The 16,061-nt window shown below is 39.7% G+C and overlaps 1 protein-coding gene across 1 annotated transcript in view; it reads right to left on the bottom strand.

Annotated features, from left to right (window-relative positions):
- LOC122814331 overlaps positions 1-16,061 on the bottom strand; it is a 336,761-nt gene that overhangs the window by 80,143 nt on the left and 240,557 nt on the right. Inside the window, exon 2 of the mRNA XM_044086917.1 lies at positions 1,910-2,095. Coding sequence (XP_043942852.1) covers positions 1,910-2,095 — 186 coding nt within the window. The remainder of the gene's footprint in view (positions 1-1,909; positions 2,096-16,061) is intronic.

Here is a 16,061-nt window from a genome sequence, read left to right on the forward strand (position 1 = left end):
CTTACCCAACATCTCGGTCATATCTGCTGTGACCTCATCTGAGCCTGCTGCTTTCCCTGACTTCATTTTCCTTAGCGCTATTCTTACTTCTTCTAGGGCGGGCTCCTCTTCTTCTTTTTTCATCATAGGTTGTGTAGGGGCAGTACAACTGAAGTGAGGCTTTCGTCTTTCAGTAGCTGCTGGAAGTAAAACTTCTATCTGTCTTTGATGTCCTGTAGACTGGTGAGCAGGCTGTTGCCGGCATCCCTTATGAAGGGTGTTTGATGACTATTTTCTTTATCTTTTCTTCTTTGCCTTGCAACCTGATAGAGTTTCTTTGTGCCATCTGCTGAGTCACTTACCAAATGATGGTAGGGTACCTCTGATACCTTCTTCTTTGCTAATGCGACTACTTCTCCTAGATACAAAGGATGTCCAGTCTTCTCCTTACCATACCATCATGTAATCCACTTCCAAAATGTATCCTGTCAGAGAACCTATACTGAGTGAAGCAATCCTTAGTTCACAATTGGCAGGTTAACTGATTTTATGTCCAGGTTTTCCTCACCAGAGCTATCCCAGTTAACCCAATGGCTGGTTAGTAATCCTACCACTATTAGCACAGGTCTGTAGTGTAGATCATAGTAGGCTGGGTCCTCAACCCACTTATCAGTGGCAAATATCCATGCCCATGCTTGTCTACATTAGTCAATGCAGCCAAATTGTTACAGTGTCAAGTGGCTATGATTGACATGGTGTGACTCTTATTTAGAGGATACTGTGCAGCACAGCTGATGCCAAAAGAAGTTGGTCTATACTACTTTTCCCCCATAGGCACCATATAGACTCTGTGCCACTGCTCAAAACTCCATTCTTGGGTGAGTTTGAGGTGGAAGCACCCAGCATGCTTTTGAAGGATGGTAGGACCCTCAGAGACACAAGTAAAACATGAAAACTCTTCACAGGCAAAGGTCAGAATAAAACCTTGTACCTTGAAATCAAAAACCTTAACCATTATGCCAACTGTGTCCACACAACAGCTTAATGTTTTTCTGTATTCTCTGGCATGAGACTGCTTTGAATAGTGTTATGGTAAAATAAAAAAGGTCTTGTGCCACAAGCATTGCACTTAGGGAGGGGAAAGGAAGCACTGGTGTACACTACATAGCCTGGAGTTTCAGTTTATATCTCAAAATTAAGAACATGCTAAACACAGTTAAGGTACTCTGCATCAGATCAGTTCCTTGCAGCAGAGGCTTGTGTTCTGGAGACTCAGTTTGGAAGGGAAAGGATTATTTTAGATGACCATTCTCTTGATAGATGGAGCTAAATGCCATTTTGCCAGTGTCTTGTCCAATAAGACATATTGGAGTACCTCCTAATTTGGCTGGAAAAGTTATGAAGGATGCATGTACCTCAAATTCTTATTTACATGCCTTGTTCACGCACAAAATAATGGGAGAGAGATGAAAAATGCTTGATACTCAGACTACAGAGTCATTCCTAACAGCTACCTTAATATATTACTGACTACTAGGCTGTCACACCTCATTTTTGCCTGCATGTTTGATGGCCAGGAAGGTGATCATTTTAATTCCCTTACTAGCCTCACAGCAGAGGGTAATCCAAGAGCAGTCACCGATTATGTGCTGTATGGCGGTAAGAATAAGAAGGGGAATGTAAGGCAGTTGATGGTTTGCCTCCTCTAAACACAGAAAGAACACCATTAAGGAAAAAATAATACTCAGAAACAAAACTATTCATTTCAGAGATCTTCCCAACAAAATATTTCACAAGAGGAACCTTTCACATTAAAATGCAATGCTAACATTTTATATATTATCATATGCATTAACCAAAATTTCATCTATAATGGCAGTCATGTCACAGAAAGAAATCAGAAAAGTACATCCATGAGAACTGTTTTTACCTCTCTTTTTCAAGTAAAAGCAAATGGCAAAGACTATAGCTGCAGTAGGAATTGATGCATACAGAGAATATTTCAGAAATGCATGCCATGATTCTGGATGAGAGTCTTTTGTGTTGGTTTCCTTACGAACTGGACATGTCACAATATTTTCACATTCAGATATGGAGTTCCCTTTCACATTGGATGCTAAAAAAGTATATAGCTGATTAATATAAAAGTATGACTAACATCACTATAAGAAACATATATGTAGGATACACATTATTAAAAATTATACTGCTGGTCAAATTTTGTGTACGTGTGTATTTTATCGAACTCCAGAACCCAGATAAAAGATATGATAAAAGCACAGATCTGCACATCATCAAATGTTTACATACACACTTAGCATATCATACTTCAATTGATGTTTTAATTGATTACCAAATAAGAAAAGTTCAACAAATAATCCACACATGGTTCAGTACTAAAATTATATGTTTTATCAAATAAATAATAACTTTACTACCAGAAGGCCACTGCTAACAACATTAACAATATAGCCAGAAGTAGATTCATTAAAGTTTGAATAGTCATTCCCCCGGATTTACTAATCTTCCGTGCAGGACTACTCTAGTCCTGCACAGAAGCGGCAGTTGAAGAGGAGGACAGCAGCGCACCATGCATATTAATGAAGGCGTGCTGCCTGAACTCCAAATGCTACATGGAACAGGGACGAGTGCAGGGGGCATGAGAGCAGAGCTCTCAGAATAAACATGCCCCTGCAAAGTAGAACAGAAGAATGTGTAAAAAATGAGTGAGACAGCTCACAAGTGTCCGCATATCCCCACCAACAGTCCCCATGTGTTCAACAGCAACAGTACAGTCAAATAAAATGAAGAATCTCTATTATTGATGTGTTTTAAAACCCCGAGTACAGCTAACCGTAGGTATGTGGGTTTGCTCATCGCCTAGCTATGGTCAAAGCAGCTGAAAAGGCTGAAGAGGATAACAAGGAATATATACATGCTAATGACGCAGCACAGCAATAGTGGAGTAGATAGAGCATCCGCCTAATGAACAGACATTCCCGGTTCGAGTGCAACTGCAGCACAAATTATTTTCCATGGGAAATCTGTATATGACCATAATTTTACATTGTTTTGCCATATAACCTACAGAATAACAATTAAATGTGAACTAGCGTACTGCATAAAATGCACATGTGAAGTATTAGTGTTATAATGAATAAGGCACGTGTACGCAGGTCTAAGCACAAATAAGCAGCGGTAAGCGTGTCCAAGTGCGCTTGCAAGGGGGTAAACACTGCTCACACAGAGTAAGCAAAATAGAAGCTAATGAGTGTAAGAAACTGTAACCAGAGGTTAGCAGTGCCTACTTTCACGCAAACCCGCAGAAACCTGCTTACAACCGCTGTGAAATACCTTAATCACTCTGGATCCAATGGCCCAAGTTCCGCCCAGCAACAAAATAAACTGCCTCAGTAAGGTTCAAACCCAGGACCCTATACACTATAGTCACAGAAGTTAACCACTAAGCCATCACAGCAATAAATAAGTGAGATTAAGGCCATACAACATCCCATATACCCACATGGATTTATATATATATATATATATATATATATATATATATATATATATATATATATATATATATATATATATATATATATATATATATATATATATATATATATATATATATATATATATATATATATATATATATATATATATATATACATATATATATATATATATATATATATATATATATATGTATATATATATATATATATATATTTATATATATATATATATATATATATATATATATATATATATATATATATATATATATGTATATATATATATATATATACATATACATATATATATATATATATATATATATATATATATATATGTGTGTGTGTGTGCGTGTGCATAGATATACACAGATATACAGCTATGATAGGAAATGGCACACAAGAATGACACATGTTCACAGGCTATGCCAATGGAAGTGAGGGGCCCAAGCAAGATACATGTAACACATAGCATGACCTCCCCCCAGCCAGACAGAGGAAACATATACACAAACCCACAAACAATGTAAAAAGTCCACTGCTCCCCAGATCACAGGCAGGATGCAACCAGAGGGGGTACACAGTGCACCCATGAAATCTAATCTTGGAATACAGACAGGAGCGTCCCTTGCGGGACACCCCAAAAATTGACATATTACCAAAGGAACCAGATGCGATGACCATTCTGGCTGGGGTGTGTACATACCCGGAATACAAGGGTGGGAAAGCCTGACACATGGGTCGGGACAACGTATGACATGGGTCCCATGAAGTGGAGAGTGGGCAGCGTGTAGTGGTGTGTTCAGACCCAACCTGCACCCAGAGTAAGGATTGGTGCTGTAGAGGAGGTGAGGGAACTATGGGTAGCTAGTTATGGGTCTATGTGTGCAGGTGTTGGCTGATGTGGGTCTATACAGACAGCCCCAGGGATGTGAGTAAACATGTTCATTGGGCAAAGGCATCGCCCAACAAGCAGCCACACCCGCTACAAGTCCCACTGCAGCAAAGTCTAATCTACATGGAAAAGAATGGAATAACCAGATGTAGATGTATATATGTAGAGGAATGTGTGTGTATATCTACCCAGACCTACATGGAGATATACCTCTCCCTCTCCATAGTACAAATGAATACATACAGAGACAGAATACATATACATACCCACATATAAATATATACATATACAGTCACCCATACACCCATATGATGTTAGATATATCTGAGTTGACTGTGCAGAATCTGATTGTTGTGCTGTGTCAGAAGATGAGAGATTTGAGGTAGAGGCCAAGGCGGGCCTTGTGACAAAATCTTTAGGATTGGGTACCAGTGCTGGCGTGGCCAGTCTGGTGCAATCAGGATCATTTTTGGCCTCTCTTTTCTGACTTTTAGAAGCACCTTGGTGAGAAGAGACATCGGAGGGAAGGTATAGACTGTCAAGATTTTTCCAGTTGAAGGATAGAGCATCCACTTTCCATGCTTGAGAGTGATAAGTCCTTGTGCAAAATTTCTGTAATTGGTAATTGTGAGGGGAGGCAAATAGAGCTATGTCCGGGCATCCCCATTCCCTTGTTATCATGTTGAACACCTGTGGATTTAGCTCCATTCGTGAGGATCCATGAGATTTCTGCTTAGTTCGTCTGCCAGTGTATTTTCTGTTCCTGGCAGGAATTGTGCTTGCAGATGTACCTGGTAAGTCAGTGCTGTGTTCCACAAAGTCATGGCTTGTCTGCATAGGGGGTAGGAATGTGTGCCCCCTTGCTTGTTTATGTACCACATAACTGTGGTATTGTCCGTCTTTATTAATAATTGTCCTGGATGTATTAGGTCCTTGAAGGCTGTCAGGGCATTCTGTACAGCTAGCATCACTTTTTGATTGATGTGAAGATGCAGTTTTCCTTGGGCCACGTGCCCTAAATACATTTTCCTGCCATATGTGCTCCCCAGGCGTAATCCGATGCATCCATTGTTATTGTCTGCCTGGCTGTAGGTAAGGTGAAAGGCTGTCCCTTGTTGTGGTGACAGGCCTGTGACCACCATTGAAACTCCTGTTGTAGGCAGGGAATCAAGGTTATGATTGTCTCTAGGCTGTGACAATGCTGAGCCCAAGCACTTTTTAGATACCATTGTAGTTTCCTCATATGCAGTTTGGCATATGGAATTAGTAGAATGCAAGATGACATGAAATCCAGGGCCTGCAGAATTTTTCTTGCAGGGAGCTGGGTCTTTGTTGCCATCATTTGAAAGTAATGAGTCAGTTGCCTTTGTTTGTCTGGTGTGAGATAAGCCATCTGGGTAGTTGTATTCAAGCTTGCACCCAGGAATATTATCTCTTGAAAGGGCACTAGTTTGGATTTCTTTTAGTTTACTGTGTACCCTAGGCAAATTAGCAATCTTTTTACAAACTCCAGGTGCTTTAGAAGAATGTCCTTGCTCTCTGCTTGAATAAGGCAGTCGTCCAAGTAGGGATATATTTGAATTCCTTTTTGCCTGCAAAATGCAATTACTGGTGCCAGGCATTTTGTGAAAACCCTGGGCGCAGTAGATAAGCCAAAGGGCAGTGCAGAGAATTGATAATGCATTGAGCCTGCTATAAATCTGAGGTATCTTCTGCATGATTGTCTGATAGGGATATGCAGGTATGCATCCTTGAGATTCAAAGTAACTAGCCAAGCCTCTTTGCCCAGCATGGGCAAGAGTTGTTGTAGTGTTAACATTTTGAATTTTGGAACATCCAGGAAAGTATTTAGGATTGACAGGTCCAGTATAGGTTTCCATGCTTTGTCCTTTCTGGGTACTAGGAAAAGTCGTGAGTAAAATCCTTGGCCCTGTTCTTCTTGTGGAAAATTTTGAATGGCTCCCATATCCATAAGAGCTGCAATCTGTTTTTGTGCCTCTGACCATTGGTTTTGTGGCAGGTTTGGCATACCTTTTGGTTTTGGAATCGTGTGGAAGTGGAACTTGTACCCTTGAGAAACTATATTCAACACCCATTGGTCTTGGGTGATCATGTGCCAATTTTTTGAGAAAAGTGCCAACTTTCCCCCTAGGGGTCCTGTCAACTGGTAAGTGCTTGGCATTTGCAGAGGGAAGTCTGACTGTTTTCTATAAGGTTGTGATTTGTCTTCTCCTCCTTTGGGGGCTAAGGAACCCCATTATTTAGGTCTGTAGAAGCCTTGGGGCTGAGATCTGCCTCTTGGGTGTCTGTATCTGCCTCTTTGTGGCCTGTCTGACACTGGAAAGGACCAATTTTTTGAAGGCCAGTTCCTGCTAAATCTAGGTGGCTGAACCTGTAAGAAATCTTTCACAGTTTGCATTGACTTTGCTTTATCATCCATTTTCTTTAAAACCTCTTCTGCCTTAACACCAAACAAAATATTATGCTGCAGTGGAGCTTCCAATAATTTCATTTTAACATGGTCAGGTAAACTTTGTTCTTTCAACCAAGCATGTCTTCGAATAACTGAGCCTGTAACAGAGGCTCTACAAGAAGCCTCTGATGAATCAAAACCACATTGCAAAGTATGCTTTCCCACTTGCTCAACTTCATGCAATAAATCGTGCATTTCTTTACAGTCAGGACTTTCTGTATTTGTAACCATTTTCTGCATTAACAATGACATGAGATATTGCTGATATTTAAGCATGTGAAACTGACAGTTTAAAGCTCTTACAGCTATAATAGCAGAAGTGTAAACTTTTTTCTCTCATCTGCCCAGAGCTCTGGAATCCCTATCTGAGGGGACTGGATTTTTGGCAGTGGAAGCTTTAACCCCTTTTGGACCCTGAGAAATAGTTTCTGGGTCTGTAACAGGGTTTTTGTAAAGAAATTTATGAGAGTCAGGGACCCTGTAGTACCTGTCTGGCTTAACTGGTTCAGGGGGTAAAGAATCTGGAGACAGACTGGATTCAGTAAAAACATCATCAACAATATGAAGCACAGGAGAGATAGCCAAGGGCCTGTGCTGAGACAATACAAGGAAATCTCTGAGCCTTTTCTTGGATTCTGAATAATCCTGGCTCTCCCAATGGAAATGTTCCCTCATGATATGCAAGGTTTCCCCAAAAGAGTAATCAGGCGGTGAGGCTGAAGGAATGGACTCTTCAGCATCAGAGTCCTCATAGGGAGGGAGAGAATAGCCCTGGTCAGAGGAAGAGTCAGAAGAAATGGAAACCTGATCAGAGTAATCATAATCAGTGTCTTGCCTAGGCCTTTTGTCAGGAGGGGGATGGGAGCCCCTGATTAAAGTAATAAGGTCTTCGGCCATTTTAAGCATCTGTTTCTTAGGCATGGCTGACTGTTCTGGAGAATGCTGCACTAGTTTCTTTGTCTTTAATGGTGTTTTTGACTTTGCCTTTGCTGCTGTAGTAGCTTTAATTGTTAGCTGTGAAGGTCTGAAAACACCCTTAGAAGCTGGTGCCTGCTCAGGGGCTCCGGACCCATCTGAGGGTATATTTTCCGTAGGCCCAATACCTTGAGTTTCCACAGGCCTCGGTGTCTCCACATTGCTGTCAGTTGAGGCCTGTGGCTCTGAGGTAGCGGGTGTCAGGGGCTGCGAAAGCGCCTCACTGAGAACCGGCGAACCAGCGACTGGCCTAGAAGAGGCTTCGTCATCGGTTTTGGACCTCGGATGTCTGTCTTTTTCTTTGTCTTTGCGTTTTTTATACATTCTGGTCATCGGTTGTTCCAATGGCATTATGTAATTAAATCATCATCCAAAATAAAGTAGAACAAAATCAAACCGACGTTTAATAGTGTGTTTATTAAATCTAGCACAAAACCGACAACTAGTGACGTCGTGGTCAGGGCCTAGGCAAGGAATGCGGTAAGAGTGGAAGTCCTTATGAGGTATTTGCTTCCCACAAGAAATACAATTAATAACTTTTACTGACATCGGTCTGGAGCAAGAAAAAGTTTCCCCAACGGGGTACTTTATTGAAGACTTCGGTTCTGAAATTCAATTTTGAAAATCTCAGGAGTTGGCCGACCGGCACTTGCGAACTGCTTATGCTTCAGGCACCTTGCGGCAAGAAAGACTGAAGAAAATGGCATCAGTTGCAACTTTTATACCCCTGGTGCACTGACGTCAGGGAAGAGGCAACCGCAACCGACACTGGACCAAGACTTTGGAACTCGGGCCAACTACGGGCCACCTGCCAGCAGGATAACCCCAAGTGTAATGACTGCAACAGTGAAACACGATGTACATCTGCCAAGTCTAATCTTGAAACAAAGACATCAATGTCCCTTGTGGAACACCCCAAAAATTAATGATCATCGGAGTCAGTCCCTGTAATGATTTATCCAACCAGGCTGTATACGTACATGGACCAGTAGGTTGTGCAAACCTGATGACCCATGGGTCAACACAACGTACGACATGGGTCCTGACACGTGGAGAGTGGGTAGTGTGTAGTGTTGTGATTAGACTCCACCTGCACCCACAGTAAGGATGAGTGCTGTAGAGGAGGGGCAGGTGGGGGAACTATGGGTATGCAATTATGGGCCTAGGTGTGCAGGTGTTGGCTGGTGCAGTTGTATTAGGACCGCCCCGAGGATGTAAGTAATATTTCAAATTGGGCAGAGCTTATGCCCACACCTCTCAACCACTAAGAGCAAAACCACTGGACAGAACCTAAACCATTGGGGGGACAAATAGGGACAGAAAGCACATATTCCACTTACAACCTTAGGAAGCTGATAGCATAATAGGTTATGCATTAGCATGACTCAGATGAAGGATGTGGGATCCTAAACCCTATATTTATTGGTGTCAGTTCCCAGATATTTGCCAGACAGGTGCAGATTGTAAGAGGAACACACCAATAGTATGAACCAAACTCTGGACAGGCCGTGGATGCTGTACAGTCAACAGGCATGCTTACGCCTAATGAGCAGTCATTCCCGATATGGGTCCCACTGCAGCACAGTCCAGTTGACATGGCTAAGTATGGTATAACCATATGTGTTGTTGCATAACCCACTATACAACACCTACGAACACATGGTCACAACACCCCACTGTAGGCATGTAAGCCGATGTAAAAGGCATCACAAGGTATTATTGTAGTCCTCACCCCCACCCAGGGGTGTGAGTGTCTCACGCAAACACCAAATGCAGTGCATATGCACAGCTGTTGTCGTAGACAACATGGCCAGCTGTAGACCTTCCCTGCAGCCATCCTGCACATCCCTGGATAGTCCCCCTACTAACACCCCCTTTTGTGCCCCATGCACACCACATACCTCTCAGCCCCTGTTCCATTTCTATTAATGTCTATGGGTACACATAGGTGACACCCTCTTCCCCCACTATATTGCCAGTATCTGGAACCCCAACCCACATGTAGTATCACAGCTATCCCACAGGACACATGTAACTAACACATGAAGGAACACCACAAGCACACCTGGAGCAGCACAGGCTCACCACCTTGCAAACCTCCCCCACCTCACACTCTATACCACTACATCAACTAGTGATACTGACACCTCTTGTCCTGCCTCACATACAAATCCCAACATCCGACATACCTTCCCTATTGCTCCCCATCCAATTATACCTATGGGGTACTATACAGTTACAATGTCACCACCACTACCTACCTGCCTACCCCCTAGCTATTCACCTCTACTCTAACCACACAGGTATGGAATAACTACACCTACCCCGAATACCTGCATGTAACGTATCCAGACCTGTGAAACAGGAATCCTACCTCACCTTAAACTGACCTTTGTCAACAGTCATATCTGACATGTAAACCTGACCTAAGCATGGATAATACCGACAGTTTAACATAAACTAAGCATGATTAATGGGGGACATAGCTATGTTGTGTCTGTTACCCTCTATGAATGTGAGCACCCCAGTATTAATTGGGATATATAGCTGGGGTCAATGTAGAACTCTACACCCTGGGCCACCACTGACAATGGACAAGCATATAGTCCGACTGTCCCGGTTGACAGATGTGAACAGAATGCATGACGTTGCGCATGTGTATGCGGGAGCAAGCAGGTGTTAGCCTGTTTGGCTGCTGGTATGCAAGTACCACACTGGTGAAGCAATGTAGAGGCTAACTGAGTGCAAGACGCCACAACCAGAGGTTAGTAATGCTGTGCTTCGCGCAAACAAGCGCATACCCACCTACAAATGTTCTACATTGCCTTAGCCACCCTGTAGCCAACAGTTGTTGTTATGGTCATTAACAAAATAATCTGCACTGCCAGGTTGCAAACCCCTGACCCTGCACACTATAGTAGACGTGAGTTCCACGAAGCCATGATGGATACGCATTCAGCTGCTGTGATCACAAACACATCATCCAGCACAGGCATCCAATAGTATAGGAAATGTATGTAATTATGTAGATGTATGTGCGTGGGTATGTACAGATATTATTTATATATATATATATATATATATATATATATATATATATATATATATATATATATATATATCTATGAAGAATGAACGTCGTGACAATAAAGCATACAAAAAGAATGAGAAGAAAAACAACAGCAACACCTGTATTATTTTGTGCTGTCATCTTATGTCATATCAAGCTGGGCAGGGGTGAGAAAATCATTGCTTCTCAAACCACAGGCAGGATACTACCAGGATACAAACATTTACAGGGTAGTCCCTGGTGGGACTACCCATACATTGCGGGTTGTTCGGACTTCCGACCATTACACAAGCCAGGGCAGGTATGTTCAAGGACTAAAAGGTTTGGAGAGCGTGATGATACATGGGATGAGACAACATACATGTAGGGTCCCTAACGCTGGGGAGAGGGCAATGTGTGGAGGTGTGTTATGGCTGGGATAGCAACTGGAGAATGGATGGTTTGTGTGTATGTGGAACTCGGGTGGGGTGGAGGAACCATAGGTATGAAATATGGATCCAGGTGTGTCAGGGTTGGATGGCCTGGTTCTAATTGGACCACCTCATGGAGGTCAGCGAGTTCGTTATAAATATATATGCATACACACATACATACATCTATATGTAGAAGTACATTCCCTGTACCACATTCATTCCTTTTGCTGACATAAATAACATGAAAGTGCCCCTACAAACCTCAATAGTAGATAGAATAATAGGTAGGTTCATAGGTAGGTACTAGGCTATCTGCCGAAGGGCATTTATAGGCCTAGGCAAGGTGTGTCAGATCACGCCGCCCCATTGATCAATTTACTGGGCCTCTGTCAAGCAGAGCTATTGAATTGATCCCAGTACGTCCCAGTCTTTGACCCCCCACCCCCAATTGTATTTGGCTTTGGCTAGACTTCTTACATTAAGAGGTTGAGAGGTATGATTCTCGTGTATGTTTAGTTGTGTTGTTTGGCCTCTAAGGCTCAAGTCATGACTGAATGGAGTCCTGATTCATTGGAACAGTCTGCATACTCGGTTAACAGATGTTAAATAAACATTTATTCATAGTCCATTACAGAAAAGACGGTGACCCCCTTCTCTGCACTGTGGCTTATATATCCCAACTCAATTTCATGCCAAATGCATGGCCTTTGTAACAGTGCAGGCCTTACTTAGACTGTCATGAAATGGTTGTCATCCACATATATAACCAACGAAAAGACAAAGCAAACTGATGAAACAACCAGGCAAAGGGAAACTTCCGAACAACCACCAACAGCACCAGCAGTCCAGTAGTCCAAGCAATTTTATTCTTTAAAACAGACAAGAGCGTTTTCGCTACTGACCCGTAGCTTCATCAGAGGTAAATGCAAACAGTTAACATAATGAATGGGAAAGCCTTTTAACGAGCATAAACTCTGATTGTAGGAAGTGACGAAATTTAAACATTTACACTTTCCTCTAAACACCTTTTGACACAAGAAAGATCCACAAAGTTACATATCTAAACTAGTTACATTCATTAAAACATAACATCAATAAAAAATAATAAAAATCTATAAATGTGTAATTATAACCGACAATGGATTTCTGACACTCATTGTCCTAACTATAAAATGAGCAACTTTTTATACACCAGGTCTACCATTTCATTATATAGTACTAATGCGACTCATGTCATGTCAATCAGTACTAATATACATATCTACAAGGAAAACCTATGTATATAAACTTTACATTTATCTAACGAAAGTAAGCTCTATAAAAGAAAAAATAATATGGACTCATTTGCAAGGACTAAAAACCTCCATATTTTTAAAACGTCCTTATTTTAAGAAGTGAATATGTATATAAAATTAATTCAATCCATAAATACATTTCAATAACACGTATATGCTGTTTTTAAGGACAGCTATATGCATATCAGATTAATATCACTACCGTAAATAACTACGTAATTTTAGTACTGGTGTAATATTGCAATTCTCATTTAAACCGGGAGACTTGAACGCATCCAGAGTAAGTTGCCATTCAAGCTCCCGGTTTTCTAAAATGAGAGATGTTGGACCACCCCTGATGTCAACTGGGATATGGTCAATTCCCATAAACAAGAAAGTATGTCCAGGATGTGCGCCAGTATGTTTTGCTAGTGCATTTTCTTCTTTATTTTTTCTTATTGCGTAGGTGTGTTCATATATTCTTTCACGGACCTTTCGGTCCGTTTTACCTACATAAAACGCTGTGCAACATTTGCAGAAAGCAATATATACCACTGAAGTAGTCTGACAATTGATTTTATGATGAATTTTGTATTTTTTATTTCTAATGTTAAATGAATTGCCTACTTTTATGTGTTTACAATAATTGCAAGCTTCACATTTGAATGTTCCTTTTTGACTACAAAATAAGTCACTTTTAGCTTTCCTTTGTAGAATCTCTTTTAGATTACTTGCTCTCCTGTAAATTATGTTATGGCGAGAACCTAATTTTTCCAAAAGCAAAGGTGAATCAGAAATGATTTGCCAGTTTTTAAGTATTATCGACCTAATCACGTCTGAGTCAATATTGAAAGTTGTAACAAAACTTAAGTTAAAAGATGGTTCAGTATGTTCCTCTACATTCAATACCTCTATTTTTTCTACACTCAAATATAACAAATTTTCAGTTTGACTGAAAATGTAAGAACTTTGATTAAGAAGAGGCTTATAGAAACCATCTAATCTTTTTTGACTAACTTCCTGTATTAGGTCGTCGACCAACTTAACTGGGTAGCCCCGATTCACAAATAGTTGTTTAAGAAAGGTACATTCTTTTGTGAAGTCAACAAGAGTACTGCACATCCTACCAGCTCTGACTAGTTGGCTTTTGACTATTGACCGCTTTTGTCTGAATGGATGTAAGCGAAAAGTGTAAAAGGAGTTAACATAATGAGGTTTTCTAAAGACTGTTGATGTTAATACTTTCTCTAGGCCTTTTTCTAATTTGACGCCTAAGTAGTCGATTTCTTTTGTGGAAAATTTATATGTAAAATTTAAAATTGTGTTGTTTCATTAATTGTATCCACAAAATGACTTGCCCAACAGTCATCTTCACGTACAAGTATAAAAATGTCGTCAAGAAACCTAGTATAGAAAGTAGTGTTCTTCTTCAAGTCATTATTGTTGAACAAAAAATGTTTTCCCAGTATGTTTAAAAGGTTCGCAATGCTGGCCCCACAAGGGGAGCCCATTGCTACACCTTGTTCCTGCAAAAAAAACTCCTTATCATTATCCTTATCATAAAATTCATCATAAAATCAATTGTCAGACTACTTCAGTGGTATATATTGCTTTCTGCGAATGTTGCACAGCGTTTTATGTAGGTAAAACGGACCGAAAGGTCCGTGAAAGAATATATGAACACACCTACGCAATAAGAAAAAATAAAGAAGAAAATGCACTAGCAAAACATACTGGCGCACATCCTGGACATACTTTCTTGTTTATGGGAATTGACCATATCCCAGTTGACATCAGGGTGGTCCAACATCTCTCATTTAAAACGGAGCTTGAATGGCAACTTACTCTGGATGCGCTCAAGTCTCCCGTTTAAATGAGAATTGCAATATTACACCAGTACTAAAATTACGTAGATTTATTTACGGTAGTGATATTAATCTGATATGCATATAGCTGTCCTTAAAAACAGCATATACGTGTTATTGAAATGTATTTATGGATTGAATTAATTTTATATACATATTCACTTCTTAAAATAAGGACGTTTAAAAATATGGAGGTTTTAGTCCTTGCAAATGAGTCCATATTATTTTTTCTTTTATAGAGCTTACTTTCGTTAGATAAATGTAAAGTTTATATACACAGGTTTTCCTTGTAGATATGTATATTAGTACTGATTGACATGACATGAGCATTAGTACTATATAATGAAATGGTAGACCTGGTGTATAAAAAGTTGCTCATTTAATAGTTAGGACAATGAGTGTCAGAAATCCATTGTCAGTTATAATTACATATTTATAGATTTTTATTATTTTTTATTGATGTTATGTTTTAATGAATGTAACTAGTTTAGATATGTAACTTTGTGGATCTTTCTTGTGTCAAAAGGTGTTTAGAGGAAAGTGTAAATGTTTAAATTTCGTCACTTCCTACAATCAGAGTTTATGCTCGTTAAAAGGCTTTCCCATTCATTATGTCAACTGCATTTACCTCTGATGAAGCTACGGGTCAGTAGCGAAAACGCTCTATCCACATATATATACATTTATGTCTTTGCAAAATTTCCATGATTCTGCTGGGATATAAACTTCCAAGGCAAAATACGCTGTTTTGTTTCCAATGTATATTGCAGTACTATAGTATTAGAGTTACGAGAAGATAGAGGGAAGGGACGAATCTGCAATAATTCAGAGTTGTGTATTCAGTTTCTAAGTTAGTGCTTTTCTCAAAAGAATAAAATGTGAGGACTTTCCCATTATGAAATATTTTAATCATTCCTGTGATTTGCTGGCTACGTCAACGCCAATCACTAAACCAGTCCTATTTGTAATATGATGTTGCCGAACTCGTACATCATTGGTTTACATGTGTAATGTGTGCGTTATCATATAGTCTTAGTTATAAATTTATATTAGTGTCTTGTTAACTGGAGTAATGAAGTATAGAGTCTAATCTTGAAATAAAGACATGTGTGTCCCAGGTAGGACAACCCAAAGATTGGGAATAGTGCCCTATTGGTCACTCATGTCACCAATGTTTGTGGACTAAAAGGTTGGGATGTCAGAGGATACTTGGACTGAGTCAACCCATGGGATGGGTCCAGAGGAGTAGGGAGTGGCCAATGTGTAGTGGTGTGGATACACCATGTTTCCAAAAAAGGGAAAAGGTTTTTTTTTTTAAAAAAATTTCCAAAAACGGGTTTTTTAAAATTTTTTGGGATTTTTTTTAAAAAAAATTTTTTTTAAAGGCCCAAAATAAAAAATTTAAAATAAATTAAACCCCAAAAATTAAAAAAATTTTTTAAAAATTTTTTTTTTTTCTCTGGGAAAAAATTTTGGGAAAAAATTTAAAAAAAAAATTTTTAACCCAAAATTTTAAAAAAATTTTTTAAAAAAAACTTTTTTTAAATTTTTTTTTTTTATTTTTAATTTTTTTTAAAAAATTTTTTTTTAAATTTT

This window comes from Protopterus annectens, chromosome 10.part0 (assembly GCF_019279795.1).
Source record: "Protopterus annectens isolate FY-2018-M chromosome 10.part0, PAN1.0, whole genome shotgun sequence".
Classification (NCBI taxonomy): domain Eukaryota; kingdom Metazoa; phylum Chordata; order Ceratodontiformes; family Protopteridae; genus Protopterus; species Protopterus annectens.